General features: G+C 40.4%; 1 protein-coding gene across 4 annotated transcripts in view; it reads left to right on the top strand.

Annotated features, from left to right (window-relative positions):
• map4l (microtubule associated protein 4 like) overlaps positions 1-11,630 on the top strand; it is a 146,966-nt gene extending 135,336 nt beyond the window's left edge. For 3 of the 4 annotated variants that reach the window (XM_049597693.1, XM_049597690.1, XM_049597694.1), the window contains 5 exons: positions 2,923-3,015; positions 5,208-5,289; positions 5,379-5,488; positions 5,694-5,871; positions 7,759-11,630. In XM_049597693.1, the coding sequence (XP_049453650.1) occupies positions 2,923-3,015; positions 5,208-5,289; positions 5,379-5,488; positions 5,694-5,871; positions 7,759-7,763 (468 nt within the window). In that variant the 3' untranslated portion in view covers positions 7,764-11,630. The remainder of the gene's footprint in view (positions 1-2,922; positions 3,016-5,207; positions 5,290-5,378; positions 5,489-5,693; positions 5,872-7,758) is intronic. The other variant, XM_049597691.1, reaches the window with a different exon arrangement.
• Positions 11,631-14,963: the final 3,333 nt, after the last annotated feature.

The following is a 14,963-nucleotide window of genomic DNA, read 5'->3' as shown; positions in this document are numbered from 1 at the left end:
GAGAATACAAGGCACAAAGGCACAAAAGTCATCCTTAGAAGGATCTCACCAGTAAAATGACTGTGTGTCTTCAGTCATGAGGTAGTCCATGAAGTATGATCACCTTTCCCTGGTTTAGTTTCACTTAGTCCTTTTCCTACACTTGGAGCAATAATGGAAAACATTTTCAGCATCCTGCAGTGCCCCTCTTTTGCGTTAGCAACATTCCTTACTAAAATTCAGGAGACATGACGAACCAACTACAGGTGTAATAAAATAGATAGAGGAAAACTTAGACTCTGTTTAGAGGCTACTGAGCTTTCTGTGTGTGTGTGTGTGTGTGTGTGTGTGTGTGTGTGTGTGTGTGTGTGTGTGTGTGTGTGTGCGCGCGCACACGCTCATGCGTACGTGTGCTAACTGCTCAGTGAGTCATCCTTTGCTGGTGCCACCTGCGTCATCATGCCATTTTCATCCTGGAGAAAGAGGCTAAGACAGAGACACAGAGAATAGAGGATGGCGTCAGAAGTCTGCTGCAGGGCTTTTTTACAATACAACCAAAGAGGCAATGAAACTGATATCACAACACAATGAGCAGGAGTTATGTTGTGGCAGAGAGAAGGGGGGTGGGGGGTCCCTTTAATTCCTCAGTGGTAGAACACAAACAACTGACCAATGCATAAATGTGAGCCTGCTTGATTAAAGCAATACATCAAGATTGTTAGAAAATGAACAGTTGAAATAGGCATTAGGGGCAGAGAATTGAGAGATTTAAATCCCTGGTAGGTTAATAGTTTCAATGCAGCAGACTGTTCATTGTGCATTATGTTGAGTGGCAAGCAACAAGCATTATCTTACAAGTGAGATTAAGGATAACTGCGCTTGTTTTTACAGTTGCCAGTGTTTCATGTGTCCTGAAAATGGTTAAACTCCTTTTGTTGGGGTCGAGTCCAATCTGGCAATACAGCTAAAATTTATTCTTAAGTGAGACACACCTTTACCAGGTCTCATGGTTCACTGTTTTTACTGTCTAGTTTGGGACGAGGAGATCATTGCAACAAGCAAAGTAAACGGAGAGGAGTATCCTCTGTCTTCTGTTAGTCTGCCTAATGCCCAGTCTCTGCAATAAAAGTGATGAACTGCAAGCTTGTACCTACTAACATCATAGGCACATTATGAGACAATGGGCCCCTGGGCACAGATATGCAGAAGACCCCACAACCTCTCCCACACAGGAGGAAGACACATTGACTTTTGGTTTGACCTCTTTTTTGTTGTTGCTGTTGTGTATCTCTCAGTCCGTATGCATCTATTTGTGGTTTGTGGTTTGCGGTTGTTTGTTTCTCTTTGTAGTCATTTTATTTCTTTTTTGGGTCATTTTGTGTCTCTTTGTAGTCTTTTGGTTTATTTTATTTTGTGCCTCTGTTGTCATTTTGTTTATATTTTGGTTTTATGTCTCTTTGTAGTCATTTTATTTCTTATTTTAAGTCATTTAGTTTCTTTTTCGTCTTTTCTGTGTGGCTTTGTGGTCATTTTGAGTCTCATCCTGCTCAGTATATTTTCATCTGAGTGACATTTTGCAGGTGTAGGCCGGGGGGGCTTCTGACACCTTGGGACCCCTGTGCCCAGTAGGCCCATCCAGTAATCCATCCATAACTAACATCATGGCATCAGAGACACTTAGCAGTGTCTGAGATACAGACTTGGATCTGGATACAAATATTCAACTATTCATGCTTCAGATCTCTTGCTGTGAAAACATAGACACCAATAAACATGAATCTCCAGTACAGTTGCACTGCTGAACTGCAGGTCGTTTTAATCCTACTGATCACTTGATTTGTCCTTTTTGTATTTGTTGTATTTATGGTGTCCCTTTGAAACTTATTTATGTGTTTAATTATTTTTTATATGTATTTATTTGCTCAGTCATTTATGTTGCGTTATGTTTATCCGTTTGTTTGGTTTGTTTGTTTTGTTTCCTGGCTCTTTTTGGTGTCTTTGTGTTATTACCCTCTCTGCAAAATTATAAACCCTGCCTATAGACAGAGTTGAAAATCAAAAATATCAAAGAAATCGCATTCAACACATGCCGCAAGTTATTTTGCTTATCACTTAATATTTGGGCTGACCATTGCACTGAACTCTCTAAATCTGTGTGTTGCTTTGAGAAAATCTAGACATCCTGGCCAACCCAACCATGCAACATACACTTAGAGTTTGTGCATCAGTCATTAATCAGGGCAGAACAACAGGCTCATAGGTTTATGCAGAACGCTCCACGACCTGAAAGGAAAATCTTTTGTCTCCCACACCCCTGTATTAGTCGCTTGCAGTTGCTTCTCTGCTTAGAACAGCATGTTTTAACACAAAATCACCAAGTGTCCTATGTAATGTTCTGTTGCATGTGCTCTGTTTCCCCTTCAGTGTTTGTCCTGTGCTTGATCAGTTTTAATTCATGCTGTTTATGGAAGCGCTCTGTTGTTATTCAGCCAGTATCCTCATCTATTCATATTTCAGCACTGATTTTTGTAAGACTTTACAAACATTTCTTTGAAGAATCAGTCAAATGAGCTGCACCCTCTTTTTGAACCACAGTGATTTTGTTGCATAATGTCCCAAAACCATTTTACAGTGCCATGTGCTGATAAGGCTATCACATCACGCAGATAATCATTGAACTTGTGTAGGAGGAATCATTTGATTTGAATGACAGAACCTCTTCCATACTTACAGTGCAAGGCTACTCTGTTTCCTGTTGACTGAAGCTGCCAGCTGATCTGCTCTTCTCTGCTGCTCTTGTCTGTCTGCCTGTCATCCCTTTTTTCCTTTCTACTTTCCTTCCTTCCTTTCTTTTCTTTTCTTTCTGTCTTTCTTTCTTTCTTTTCCACCCTCCCTCCTCACTTTCCTGCTTGTCTGTGTGTCTGTCTGCCTGCCTGTCTTTAGGTTCAGATAGTGCACAAAAAGCTGGACTTCAGCCATGTCACGTCTCGCTGTGGCTCCAAGGACAATATCAAACATGTCCCTGGAGGTGGCAATGTAAGTACTGCTGGAGCTGGAGGGAGACTCTGGTTAGGGTGGATGCATTTCTTACTTATGCTAATTCAGCCTCATTCAGGCTGTCTTGCTCAAAAGTGTGACCTATTGAGAATCTTCTTTTTATCCCAGCCACAAAACTGATTAGGAATTACTGTTTTTGGTAAATGTGAATTTCATTCACCATGGCTGGATGCATATTAGGCCTCTTACACCTGATTGGGCTGTATTTACTCAGTAAATATTTTCAAACTAACAAAAAATGAGTGCACTGTAGTCAGCACATTTATGGCTCCCTCTGTTTGCATGTTGGATTGGTTTCACTCAAAGTAATCTGACCACAGGTCCTTCTGCACCCCCTTCCAGATGTTGTTCCCATCTGCTCTAAACACCTGCTGCACTATCATATTCCATCTGCTGCCCTCACAGTCACCACTTTGCTGTCTCAGATCAATTAAACCAAATGCAAAAGGGTATAGTGGAAATGGATCATGTCCAAGTAGTGATATAGTAGCAAGTAGCTGTGGGCTGAACCCAGCACAAAGCTCAGCTACTGCTCAGTTTCAATGTCATGTTTGTCATGTGAAAATACAGCGATTAGTCACAACATTAAAACCAGTGTCAGGTGACAATGTAATGTTCTGCTGGGAAGCCTTGGGTCCTGGCATTCATGTGGATGCCACTCACATGCACCCCCCATCCAAACACTGTTGCAGACCAAGTACAAGATGCCTTGAGCTCTTTGTCACATTCCTCAGGCCATTATTGAGCAGCCTTTGCAGGGTAGCATGGTGCGATGTCCTCCTGGGAGGCCACTGTCTTCGGGGAGTGCCATTGCCTGCAACGGTGTTTGGGTGGGTGGAGCGTTTCAAGTGGCATCCACACGAATGCCAGGACCCAAGGTTTCCCAGGACACTGCATTGTAACAAGATGATCAGTGTTATTCACTTCATCTGTCAGTGGTTTTAATGTTGTGGCTGATCAGTAAAAAAAAAAGTCACTGCTTCAATGATTGATCCCACCAATACCTCTCAACCATTGTACTTTTATTCTTATTTAGATGTTTATTTTTATCTTTACTTTGTCTTGTCTATTTTTTTACCTGTCTTAATTGCTTTAGGTGCTGTATACTTATTTATGTGCTGTTGTTTTACATATAAATAATTATCTATAATATCATGTATAATTAACACATTAAGAACACATGTAAAAGTGAGATAAAAGGAGAGTACTTAAGAAACTGTGGAAAGTGGATGAACATATACACAAGCTCTATACATTTGCTCCATACTGTGTATAAAATAGCCTTCTATTGTAAGGATACATAGAGTAGGCAAATACAGTTCTATAAGGTGTTAATACTACAGCACAAGGGTACTACACAATATCTCATGGGTTTGTGCTGCAGAAGGCTAAACACATTATAAACTGACACCAGTATTCAAATTTTCTGTATTTGCTGAAGTCACTGGTGTTTTTCCTCAATCTGAAGTGGCATCATGAATATTTAAATTAGCTGTTAAAAATTCAAATATTTGTGTTTGTATTATTAAATCAGGTCATTAATATTTGAAGCTGTCAAGCAGTCTCTAATGAGGGAGGGCTCTGATGTCAGTCGGGCAATCAGAACTAATCATGGTTTGTTTGCTAATAAAATTTTAACAGCACTAAGGGTCACAGTCGTTGACTGTTGGTCCTCCTGTCTGTCATCAAATAGCCTATGTAAATATGACTGATCTTATCACACACTGTCAAGCAGGTCACTGACTCTCAAAATCCATCTGTGCCAGGTGCTGTCAGATTACTGCTCGTTACACTGAACAAAGACTCTGATGATGTGGCGACGGTCTGATAACTGCCATCCTCCAGTTAGAGCCTGTTATTAGTTAAATGCATAAATGAAGGATCGTTTACCAGCCCAACAAAACAAAAAGGCACCTTAATGACAATAAAACAGGTCAAGATAGAAAATGAAGCATGTAGTCCAGCTTTTGCTGTGCTGTACCCATGTTCCCACATACACTATCATCTTGTACAGAATGTCATCCTCTCTATAAATGCACCAGGTGATAATGGATGACTGATTTTCCAGACTGGATAGAGTGGACGCTGAAGTATAGGCTGCATTGTCCTGGATGTGGCGTCTTTATGAGTTAGTAAAAAGACGCTACATTATCATCTTTCCTCCTCCCCAGGTGCAGATCCTGAATAAGAAGGTTGATGTGAGCAAGGTGACGTCCAAATGTGGCTCAAAGGACAACATCAAACATAAGCCAGGTCGGACTTTTATTCTCCTCTATTTTATTTATTTCATGATTTTATTTGAGCTCTTTTTGTTCTCATACAAACCGTCTTTATTACCTCAGGTGGAGGTGATGTGAAAATTGAGTCCCATAAGCAAAACATTAAAACTAAATCTAAGATTGGATCCATGGACAACGTGGGGCCAGGCAACGAACAGACCAACGGACACAAGGTCAAACTTATACGCAATCACTTATTTAGAGAGTTAATGTCTCTGCTTCTGCTGACTCACTGTGCTTTTACTGGCTGGCACCACAAGATGGCGTGGTAGCATGAAGTAGTCACTATATAAAAAACTTAGTGTTCTTTGTGTGTGTGTGTGTGTGTGTGTGTGTGTGTGTGTGTGTGCGCCCTTGTGTGTTTATATTTGGTTACAGGAGGAGAAAACAGAGGAGAAGTCTTCTTCACCCCCAACAGGACCAGCGGGTGTTGCTAAGGCAACAGCACCAGGAGGTGTTGCTAAGGAGAATGGGGTGAAGGAGCCCACACCTACTCCTTTTGGGGGAGACGGACTGAGGGAGCCCCTTAGCATAGACAAACGCATCACTGAGACAAGTGGGTGTAAACACACACACACACACACACGCACACACCATCAGTTTTAAAAGCACTGAAGTGCTCGTCTTTGATTGAAGCCAACCTACCATTCGACAAGCCGACTTGTCAGCACTTGTCAGACTTCCCATTGTTAACGCAGGCAGATTTGCCACTTTAAATTCTCAGTAATTTTTGGAACAATGGCTCTTTGATTTCAGACAGAAGTAAACAAAGGCGAGCTTCGTATTTAGAGCTGACAAACATAGATTAGTTGGCCGAAATGACAACTGTTGCAAGTGTAAGCTAATGCTTAAACTCTGTCTCCTGCTGACTTTTTAATGTTTCCTAATCACTTTTTTTTTTAACAATAAGCCTGTTAAATGTCAGATACACACATAATGGCTACGTACATAATAGTATGTCAAAAGACTAGAAGGCTAGAGCAAAATATCCACCAGCTGTCACCAGCTGATGATCCATTTATAAGGCACGGAAATAAGCAGCAGCATTGTTCTTGTACTGTATGGTAGAGCAAGTATTATAGTACAGTATTATTAATATAAATGCATTTGAAATGTTATTTGTTCTTACAAAATGTTTGGAAGATTAGAAAGCTTACTATAGAAAAACATAGTTGGACAACCAACACAGAGGGTATGTGCAGTAGATATTTGAGGGGGATGAGGAGGGAAACATCCTGCTTGTTAGCAAAATGACCAAAATGTGTCCCATTGGTGGACCGCAGTCTGGATCCATATCCAGACACCATCTTAACTGAACCTCGACCTATAACCAATAAATTATTGAGAATTAATACATTTTGACTAGGCGTTTCTTGCCTAGCACAGCATTTCTAGCCGTTAAGCCCTGGTTTAGCAACCCAGGAAGCTCACAGATCAATTGCATGCATTAAAGGAGAACACCACTTAAATTAGGAACTACAGTATGTTATTTCTATGGCCTACGAAAGTTCAATCAGTAATTGTGAACATGAGCTATTCATTGTCAAAGCTAGACATCAGAGGAGTAAGTGTCAAACTTGTGATATCATAGGTTATGAAATCTGAAGCTGCTCCATAGACAATGAATAGGAGCCTGATTTAGTGGACCCACAGAATGTTTGTTTTCTTTTTTATACCCAAAAGAGCTTTATTCTATTGTAGTGTCCTTAGTACTGAAACAGAAAATGTATTCCCCTGGGTGCTCTCAGTGTCATCTGTAATCTCTTTTCCAATTCATTGTCTATGGAGCAGCGAGAGTTTTAGCACACTAGGTTTTTGGATTTGGGAGAGAGTTGTTCATGTTTATTGATATTTTTGGACTGTCTAAGACCAGAGGAATAACATGAAATCCAAAGCTTGACCTGACATGCCTAGTTAGGGTTGTTAAGCTATGATTGGACAATCACTGTTGATGGATTAAGCAAATGGTCAATTACAGAAACAACTGACAGTGGGTAGATGTTGTAACCCTAACCTGTGTGTGCATACGTGCTCTCTGCTACATGTCTGATGGAGCGGGATGGTAAAAATAGCAGACACTTTGTGACTAAATGAAATTATGCAGAGACGTACAGACGAAAGATGAGACAGTCTTAGTGGATAAATTAATCTCTGGCACTGCAGATGGCCTCCAGACTCTCTGAGTTCAGAGGGATCAGACTTCTGCCCCCCAATGTGGTTGCCAAACTTGCCTAATTGATGGATGGCTGTTGTGCTAATACAATAAAAAACAGTAATGCTTTATAATTTGGCTCATAATTAATATGAACCTGCGCCACAGCTGGTAAAATAAAAGACCATCTGGTTGGTAGAATTGAAACTCTGTCTGACTTTCACTTCTCTCATCTTTTCTCCTCTTTTTTCATTTTCATTTGGCTACTCCCTCATTTCTTCTCCTCAACAGATTGAGTCCCAGTGTCCTGTAGATTTTGGTGGGACACGCATGGCGCTCGCCGACCTGCCAATCAACCGACCAACCAACCTACCACGGCGCAGTCACTTCCCTTTGGCCCCGCCCTTCATCTCGCCCACCGCAGCACCGAACTGACCGATCGCCTCTCAGTGTTTCTGGGGTCCGCCTGCCAGCTTCCTGCTACCAGCCCTGACCTTTGACCTCTCAACGGTTGACCTTTGACCCTGCCTACCACAGAGAAGAGCACTTGCTGTTTGTCTGTGTTTGTGTGTGGGATTCCACCAGCTTCTCAACTCCTAAAACTCCCTTGTGAGCACTGATTTAGAAGACTTAAATGTCAGATCCCAAATTTAACGACACTAATGCAATAAAGCCACTACAGTAGCTAATGCTGTATGGAAGTATACTGAGCATTGCCAGTTTTAGAGTATTTCCACTTATGAATATAATTACTGTTTTAACATGCTTAGTGAACAAACACCCTTAGAGCTTAGTTTCTAAGTCTAATCTATGGTCCCTCCTGCTGGCTTTTACAATCCAAAACCACTTTGATCTTAAAACCATGTTAGCAGACCTATGGTAATGCTAATATTTGCCCCATCTCCATTCCCAGTCCATGTCCACTTAGCCTCAGACCACACTCACCAGCTGAGGGACTGTTACCGGTCAGCAGCAGGGCAAATACTGTCAGGTCTGCTTTAAATCAACACATTCCAGCCTCTAAGCCAGCCAGCAATTATTTCCAGATTTACAGTATCTACAGCGCTGCACGTTGTCACATTGTAGGTAATTCTACAGCTCACTCATCAAACATTATCTCCCATTATATCTCTTGATATCAGTGCACCAGTGTCTCACCAAAATTGATTACAATAATGCCTCTCTTTATCTCTGGATTATTGATATCATGATGCTCATCGTTAGCAGTGATCGGTGCGGAGGACAGGGGCTTACGTAGAGTAGACAGGATACAATTGGAGACGTTTGGAAACAGAACTAAAGAATAGAAATAGATCTGAAGATAGAGATTAAAACCAGTGCAGAAGCATTCAGGATGTCTGACAATTCCTTGGCTATGTTCAAGAAGAGATGCATTTATTGACAGTACAGTTCAGATGAATTTTATTACAATCGGGAACATCATGTAATGATGTGATCAAAGCATGATAATCATCAGGAAAGGTAGGTGTTAAGTGACGGGGGAGCTCTGTGGCTTCTCTGGGTAGCCTTGGCTTAAAAAGGATTTGGCACTGAACACAGGCATTTGATCTTGATGCCAAATAAGTTCATTTAACCTTGAAGAAGAGATAGAAATTTAAGATGAAGGTGTATTAACCCTTCATGATAAGTGCTAACCGTAGAGTTAATCTGCTAGATCCTGCACCTTTTAGTCAAGCAACATGAAAGCGTATATTTCCTTTAGCACTTACCTTATTGTGGACGGCGCCATCCACCATGTCATGGGCTGCTGATGAAAGACCCGGTCACGCCAGTGCTTGAAATGGCAAGATTTCACTGCAAAATTCATTTGTTGCAACGAAATGGCCATAATCAGTGATTTCGCTCACGCGGCAGAAGTAAAACTGTGAACATTTTTCAAATCACAAGTTCAAGTTAGTGAACTTTGACATGCTGATTTGCCAGGGGGAGTAAACTGTACATTACAGAGAAAAAGAGGGAAATCAGGGATCTGTTGTTACTGAAAAAGTTCTCTGCTTGTTAGAGTCTTAGCGGTTAGCTCACCAGCTAGATTCATTAACCAACTAGCCGACTAGTTCCTGCGTCACCAAAGGTACATTCAGACTGCTCAGATTTGTTTCTCAAATCAGATCTTTAAGACAGACTGTCCGCACTGTTATTTGCAAGTAATCAGATCGGATTTGTGTATCCAGACATCACCAACCTAGCTGCATGGGTTGCTGTGGTAACAATGTAGGTGTCAGTAGCGTAGCTACGCTGGTGACGCGGCTTTTCAGCACAGAAGTGTGAGAAACAAGGTATCAGCATGGATCTGCTCAGCACCTCAAGATTTGAGGTCGTCATTGTGTGTTGTGTTCAAGGACACTTAGAGTGGCCAGAGCATCTGGACTAAGATGCAGCAGTAGAAATCTGACTGGAATTTAAACCACCTCCTAATGTGGGTTGGTCATGGATTTTTTTGTTGTCTAGTCTTCCTGAAGTTGTTCTGGACATACCAAAAACACAGTTTGGGCTATCAGTCTGAACAAGGCCCAAGCTGCTGAAACCACATAATTTGGAAAAAAGAGCAAATAAATTCCACCATGCCACTTTCTGGCGTGACCGGGCCGTAATTCACCACAGCACGATATTTTTTATTCTTCTTGTGGATTCCCATTAGCTTCCACAAAGTGGCTGCTGGTCTTCCTGCAACCCAATACCTTTATGGTATAACATCAGGGTATACACAGGTCTCTAGATTATATTACCCACCTCTGGGGATAATGAGTGTTAAAGCACTACTTAACTGTTCATATCCTGCTTATGAAGCTGAACCTTTGACACTTATTTGATCAGTTGTGGTCACGCAGTCTAACGCAACCCCACAAACTACTCTGGGTGTTTCAGGACTGCAGCCCTCAGTGTCAAGACTTACAGACCCTTAACCTTTATCTTTCAATAAGCTCAGTTTACTTTAGTCTTCTCAATAAGGCTTGTTTCTAAACATCACATGCAACCCTGTTCTCCTGCACTAGAACTCATTGGTTCCCGTACAGTCTGATTGCTTGACCCCGGACCTACCATACATTCTTTAGTCCCAGTCATACACATATAGACTCTCCTGTTAGAGACCCCAGCAGTCACCCTGAGCTGTGTCTGATGTATACAGTTCACATATGGCTATTAAAGACAGACAAACAGACAGACAGCGCCTTCTTTCTCTCGCGCATGTGGTACTTCCTGGTCATGTGGTTCACCCCAGTGGAGAGGGGGTGGGGCTGCAGAGCCACGCCCTCTTTTAAGTCCTCCCACTAGCCGGTGCGTCTTAGAATCCTCTCTGTGAGACCTGCTAACTTTCTTCACACACTTACACACAAGCACAGATATACACAGGAAAGCACACACATGCTTGTTGGTGTGCATGCATACACACACACACACACACACACACACACACACAAACAGAAATCACATATACATACAATATAATACACACAAACACAAATAAGCACCCTAAAATAAATACAGTATGCTGTTCATAGAGGCATTTGTTTGTTAATGAAACCAACTCTTTATTGTACTTTGGTGGTCTATGCTGATATTGTTAAAACAATGATGAGCTGTGTCGGTGTGTTGTTCCTATCATAGTCATTGTCTGACATTTTCATCATAGGCTCACCTCACCCCAGCCTCCTCCTTGTCCATTTCCTCGTCCCGTGTTTCGCTCCAACTCTCTGACAGCAATACAGTGATCTTAGTTGGGAACGCCTCCTGTTACCCGCCAATACACATGACACGAGATGGAGAGCGACTGCAGAAGTTAGTAACGTGTAGTTAGACGTAGGTAAGACGTGTCAATTAAAGGGAATAATGTTACATTCATGGCAAGTATTGAAGTTGGCGTTTTCTTTGCAACCTTTTAGTAACTGATTTATTTACGACACTGTCTCGTAGATTGAAACTACTAAGAGCTACAGTACTACCAAACCATTTGAGGTTTCTAGTTATCTAGTGTCTCTGGCATATATTTTACTCAACATCTGTAGTGTAAATAGATGAAAGTAAATGTTTTTTTTTCTTTTTTGACATTTTTGTTGAGCAATTTGTCTTTTGTGTGTGTGTGTGTGTGTGTGTGTGTGTGTGTGTGTGTGTGTGTGTGCGTGTGTGTGTGTGTGTGTGTGTGTAGGATATCACTGAATAAAGAAAACATTAAAACTCTCAAAGTTTAAAAAAAAAAATCTTTTTTTCTACACTGGACAGCAGGAACTGCCCAGCTCCAAAATGCCATGAATGCAGCAGTATTTCAGCAAGGCAGAACCAAGAACGGCCTGCAATTACTGTAGCTGGGACCATCCAGTGGTGTTTGAAGTTGTGAACAAATCTGTACTTGTATAGTAGAGATCTGTATTTGACATTGTGAATTTTTTTTTTTCATTAAAATGGTGGTATCACATTCAGATAGAAAGAAAATCTGATCAATTTTGATTAGAAATTTGTCAAAAGTAAAGGGAACATTCGTTTTCTCAGTTTCCACAGTTGTTAAATGTCTTAAATGGTCTAGTTTGGACTTAAATCTTTTTTTAATTTGTTTGTAGTAATTTAGGAAATCAACTAAATTTTGGATTCACTTTAAAAAACACTGTGATGTGACTTTGATTTACAGACCTAAAACATTGTTATGTGTCCCACCTGAAAAAAAATGAGTAGAAACAGTCGTCTTAATGGAGAAGGCCCTATCTACTCACTGTAATTCTATGCATTGTGCATTATAGGCTGGGATGGTCTTTGCTCAAACTTTGAAGGCTTAGTGACTTGTTTGTGGGCTGTTGCCGTAGTTGTCAGATGTGTGAAGTGTTACTACTGCCTCCATCCTGTAGAGAGCGCTGCTTAGCCTCGAGAACACTGATAGTCTGGCTCTGAGACTTAACAAAGGCTGACTGAGAAACCTTACATCACCATTAGAGACCATTACACCATTAGAGAAACTTCAGTCAACTTAGATACTGTTCTCATTTAAACTAGGTTTGATGGCCACACTATATTATTGTATCTGGAATACTAAATACTATCAAAGTCATATTAATTCTGTACAGTTCCCCTTAAAACTCCAAAGTCTCGTGCACTTTGAACACAGTCTTGTTCTTTTCTTGATGCACTGAAGTGATATAAAAGTTGCTTTACTGTATATTGGTAAAACATTGTCAGCTGTGTACTGTACATGTGTGCTTTCGGGAGCAAAACAGTCTTGGTAGTTAGATGAAGTTATGATAATCAAAGAGCAAGTGGTCAAATAGTCAACAATGAAGACTAGGCAACTAAAAGCACCATATAAGCATATTTAATATTGTACCGTTCTTTCCAAATCATTCCCATGAGTTGCCTAAAAGTGAAACATGATACATGACTTGTGTGTGGATCATATGTGATAACAACAATGTGAATCTTTCTTCAGGAATAGAAGAACAAAGGGATTAAAGCACTTTGATAGGTATAGACAGTGGTTTGTGGATATAACAGAGGAAGAAGTTGTAGTCTGTGTTGGAAGCTCAGTGTAAGAGTGTGTTATGGGATGATCTTATGTTGTGTATTTCAATCGACACATCGGTGCCCCTTTATCTTGGTCAGCTTAGTGGATTTTAGTGGACCTTTGGTCATCAGTGTTGTGCTATTGGCTATGATGGTTTAACACTCGACTCTCCAGTCTGCCCTCATGTTGTTCCTGTCAACATTCACTGGTTATTACTTTCTGACCAAGCTACAAAAACATGTTTCTCCAGTGGGCAGGTGTCAGTTTACAGCCAGTTATAGAAGCCTGACTGTATTTGATATGTTTTAAGAGGACTAGCATCAAAGCTAGCCCTGGTAGAACGTTAAGTCATGAATAGATTTGACACCATTAGCATGCAACATGTTAAGTAATAATAAATGATTATCATTATCAGTAGTGTAGTGGTAGTCGGTGAGGTGGGTGTACGAGTAGGTAGATCACTGAGGAGGAAGTGGGTATACTGTCCTATATATTCCAATGGCTGTACTGTATGGCTAGTAGATGGGTATACTGTAAACAGCCAGAGAGTATACCCCCCACTACACCACTGGTCAGTATCCTAAAACAGTATAAATGAGAACTTGCAGCAGTTGCAGCACTCTACGGTTAGTTATTTTAAAGAGAAGCACTCAGACCTGATAAATTATCCCGTCGCCTGTAAAACAGACAGTAGGGTTTGATCAGAATGCTGCACTTTACACAGGAAGTGAGTGGCATCAGCCAGACAGCCAGAAATGACAGTAGATAATGATAAAGATTGTAATTTTGTTTTACACTTATGAATCTACAGGCCATAAAGTTAAATAAAAAATCTAAGACAATGTCTAGCTTCATATCACGATATTGATATAAGATCGATATATTGCCCTAAATCATAGTGAATTTAAAAAAAAACACAACTTCCAACTCATGATACAGAAGTTTTCACACTTTTTAGATCAGTGTTTCTCCATTTAGAAATTCTATTATTCTTTTTCCTTGTATATAGTTCCATGACCCTTACTTCACATATGGCTATGTAATTATATCTTAAGTATTTTGGAAAGGCATTTGTGCCTTTATTAGATACAGTACATAGACAGGAGAGAGTAAATGACATAGGGGATGTCATGTGGGCATGGTCAACTCTTGAAATTGAAGCAAGATAATGGTGAATCTTTAGTTTCTGTGTTGGAAGCTATATTGTGACTTTACATTAGAATCTGGTCAATTTTGGACAGTATTAGCTTAAAGCAGATCCGTCATTTGGTGTCAATGCATTGGTCAGCTCAAAAGTAACAACAAATAGCTTTGCATAAATGACAAAGATGCCTTTTAGGTCTTTAGTAGCAGTGATGGCATTATGTAGATTATTATTATTTTTCAACGCTAATACATCCTGCTGAGTGCAAATCTTGGCCACAATGACCCAAAGGATCTTTATTTAAAAAAAAAAAGTTTGTTATGTATTTATCTACAAAAAAAAGAATACCAGTCTACTACATCTTAAAAACATTTTTAAAAATCAATATTGGCCTTGCCTCCAAAGTCTAGTATGGACCAGGCTAAACTTTACCTACTGTATGCTGTAGTGATAGCACATGACGTTTCCAAAAGAGGTAATTAGATATTCAGTAAGAAGAGCAATGGGCCACTTTATCCCTTTAAAGGTGCAGTATGTGATTCTAGAGAAAAATAGCTGATTGCTGAGTCTCATTCAAAGCTGTCAAGCACAATTTGGTTTGGTAGTTTAGTCCGACTACCAACAAAAAGTGTTGGTATTTGACGCCCTGGAAATGAGACTCAACAATCAGCTAACTTTCTCCATAGTCGCATACTGCACCTTTAAGTTAATGTTTAATATAATTTTAGAGGATATGATTAGGTTTAAGTCTAGATGTATGCTTTTACTACTCAGTGGTAACCAGTAGGGTTATTTGTGAAATACAGTTAACGTTGCCACCTTGCAGCTTGGACAAAAGGTAATAAC

Source organism: Epinephelus fuscoguttatus, linkage group LG15 (assembly GCF_011397635.1).
Source record: "Epinephelus fuscoguttatus linkage group LG15, E.fuscoguttatus.final_Chr_v1".
Lineage (NCBI taxonomy): Eukaryota > Metazoa > Chordata > Actinopteri > Perciformes > Serranidae > Epinephelus > Epinephelus fuscoguttatus.
The sequence above is the reverse complement of the archived record's forward strand: the minus strand, read 5'-3'. Positions and strand labels throughout refer to the sequence as shown.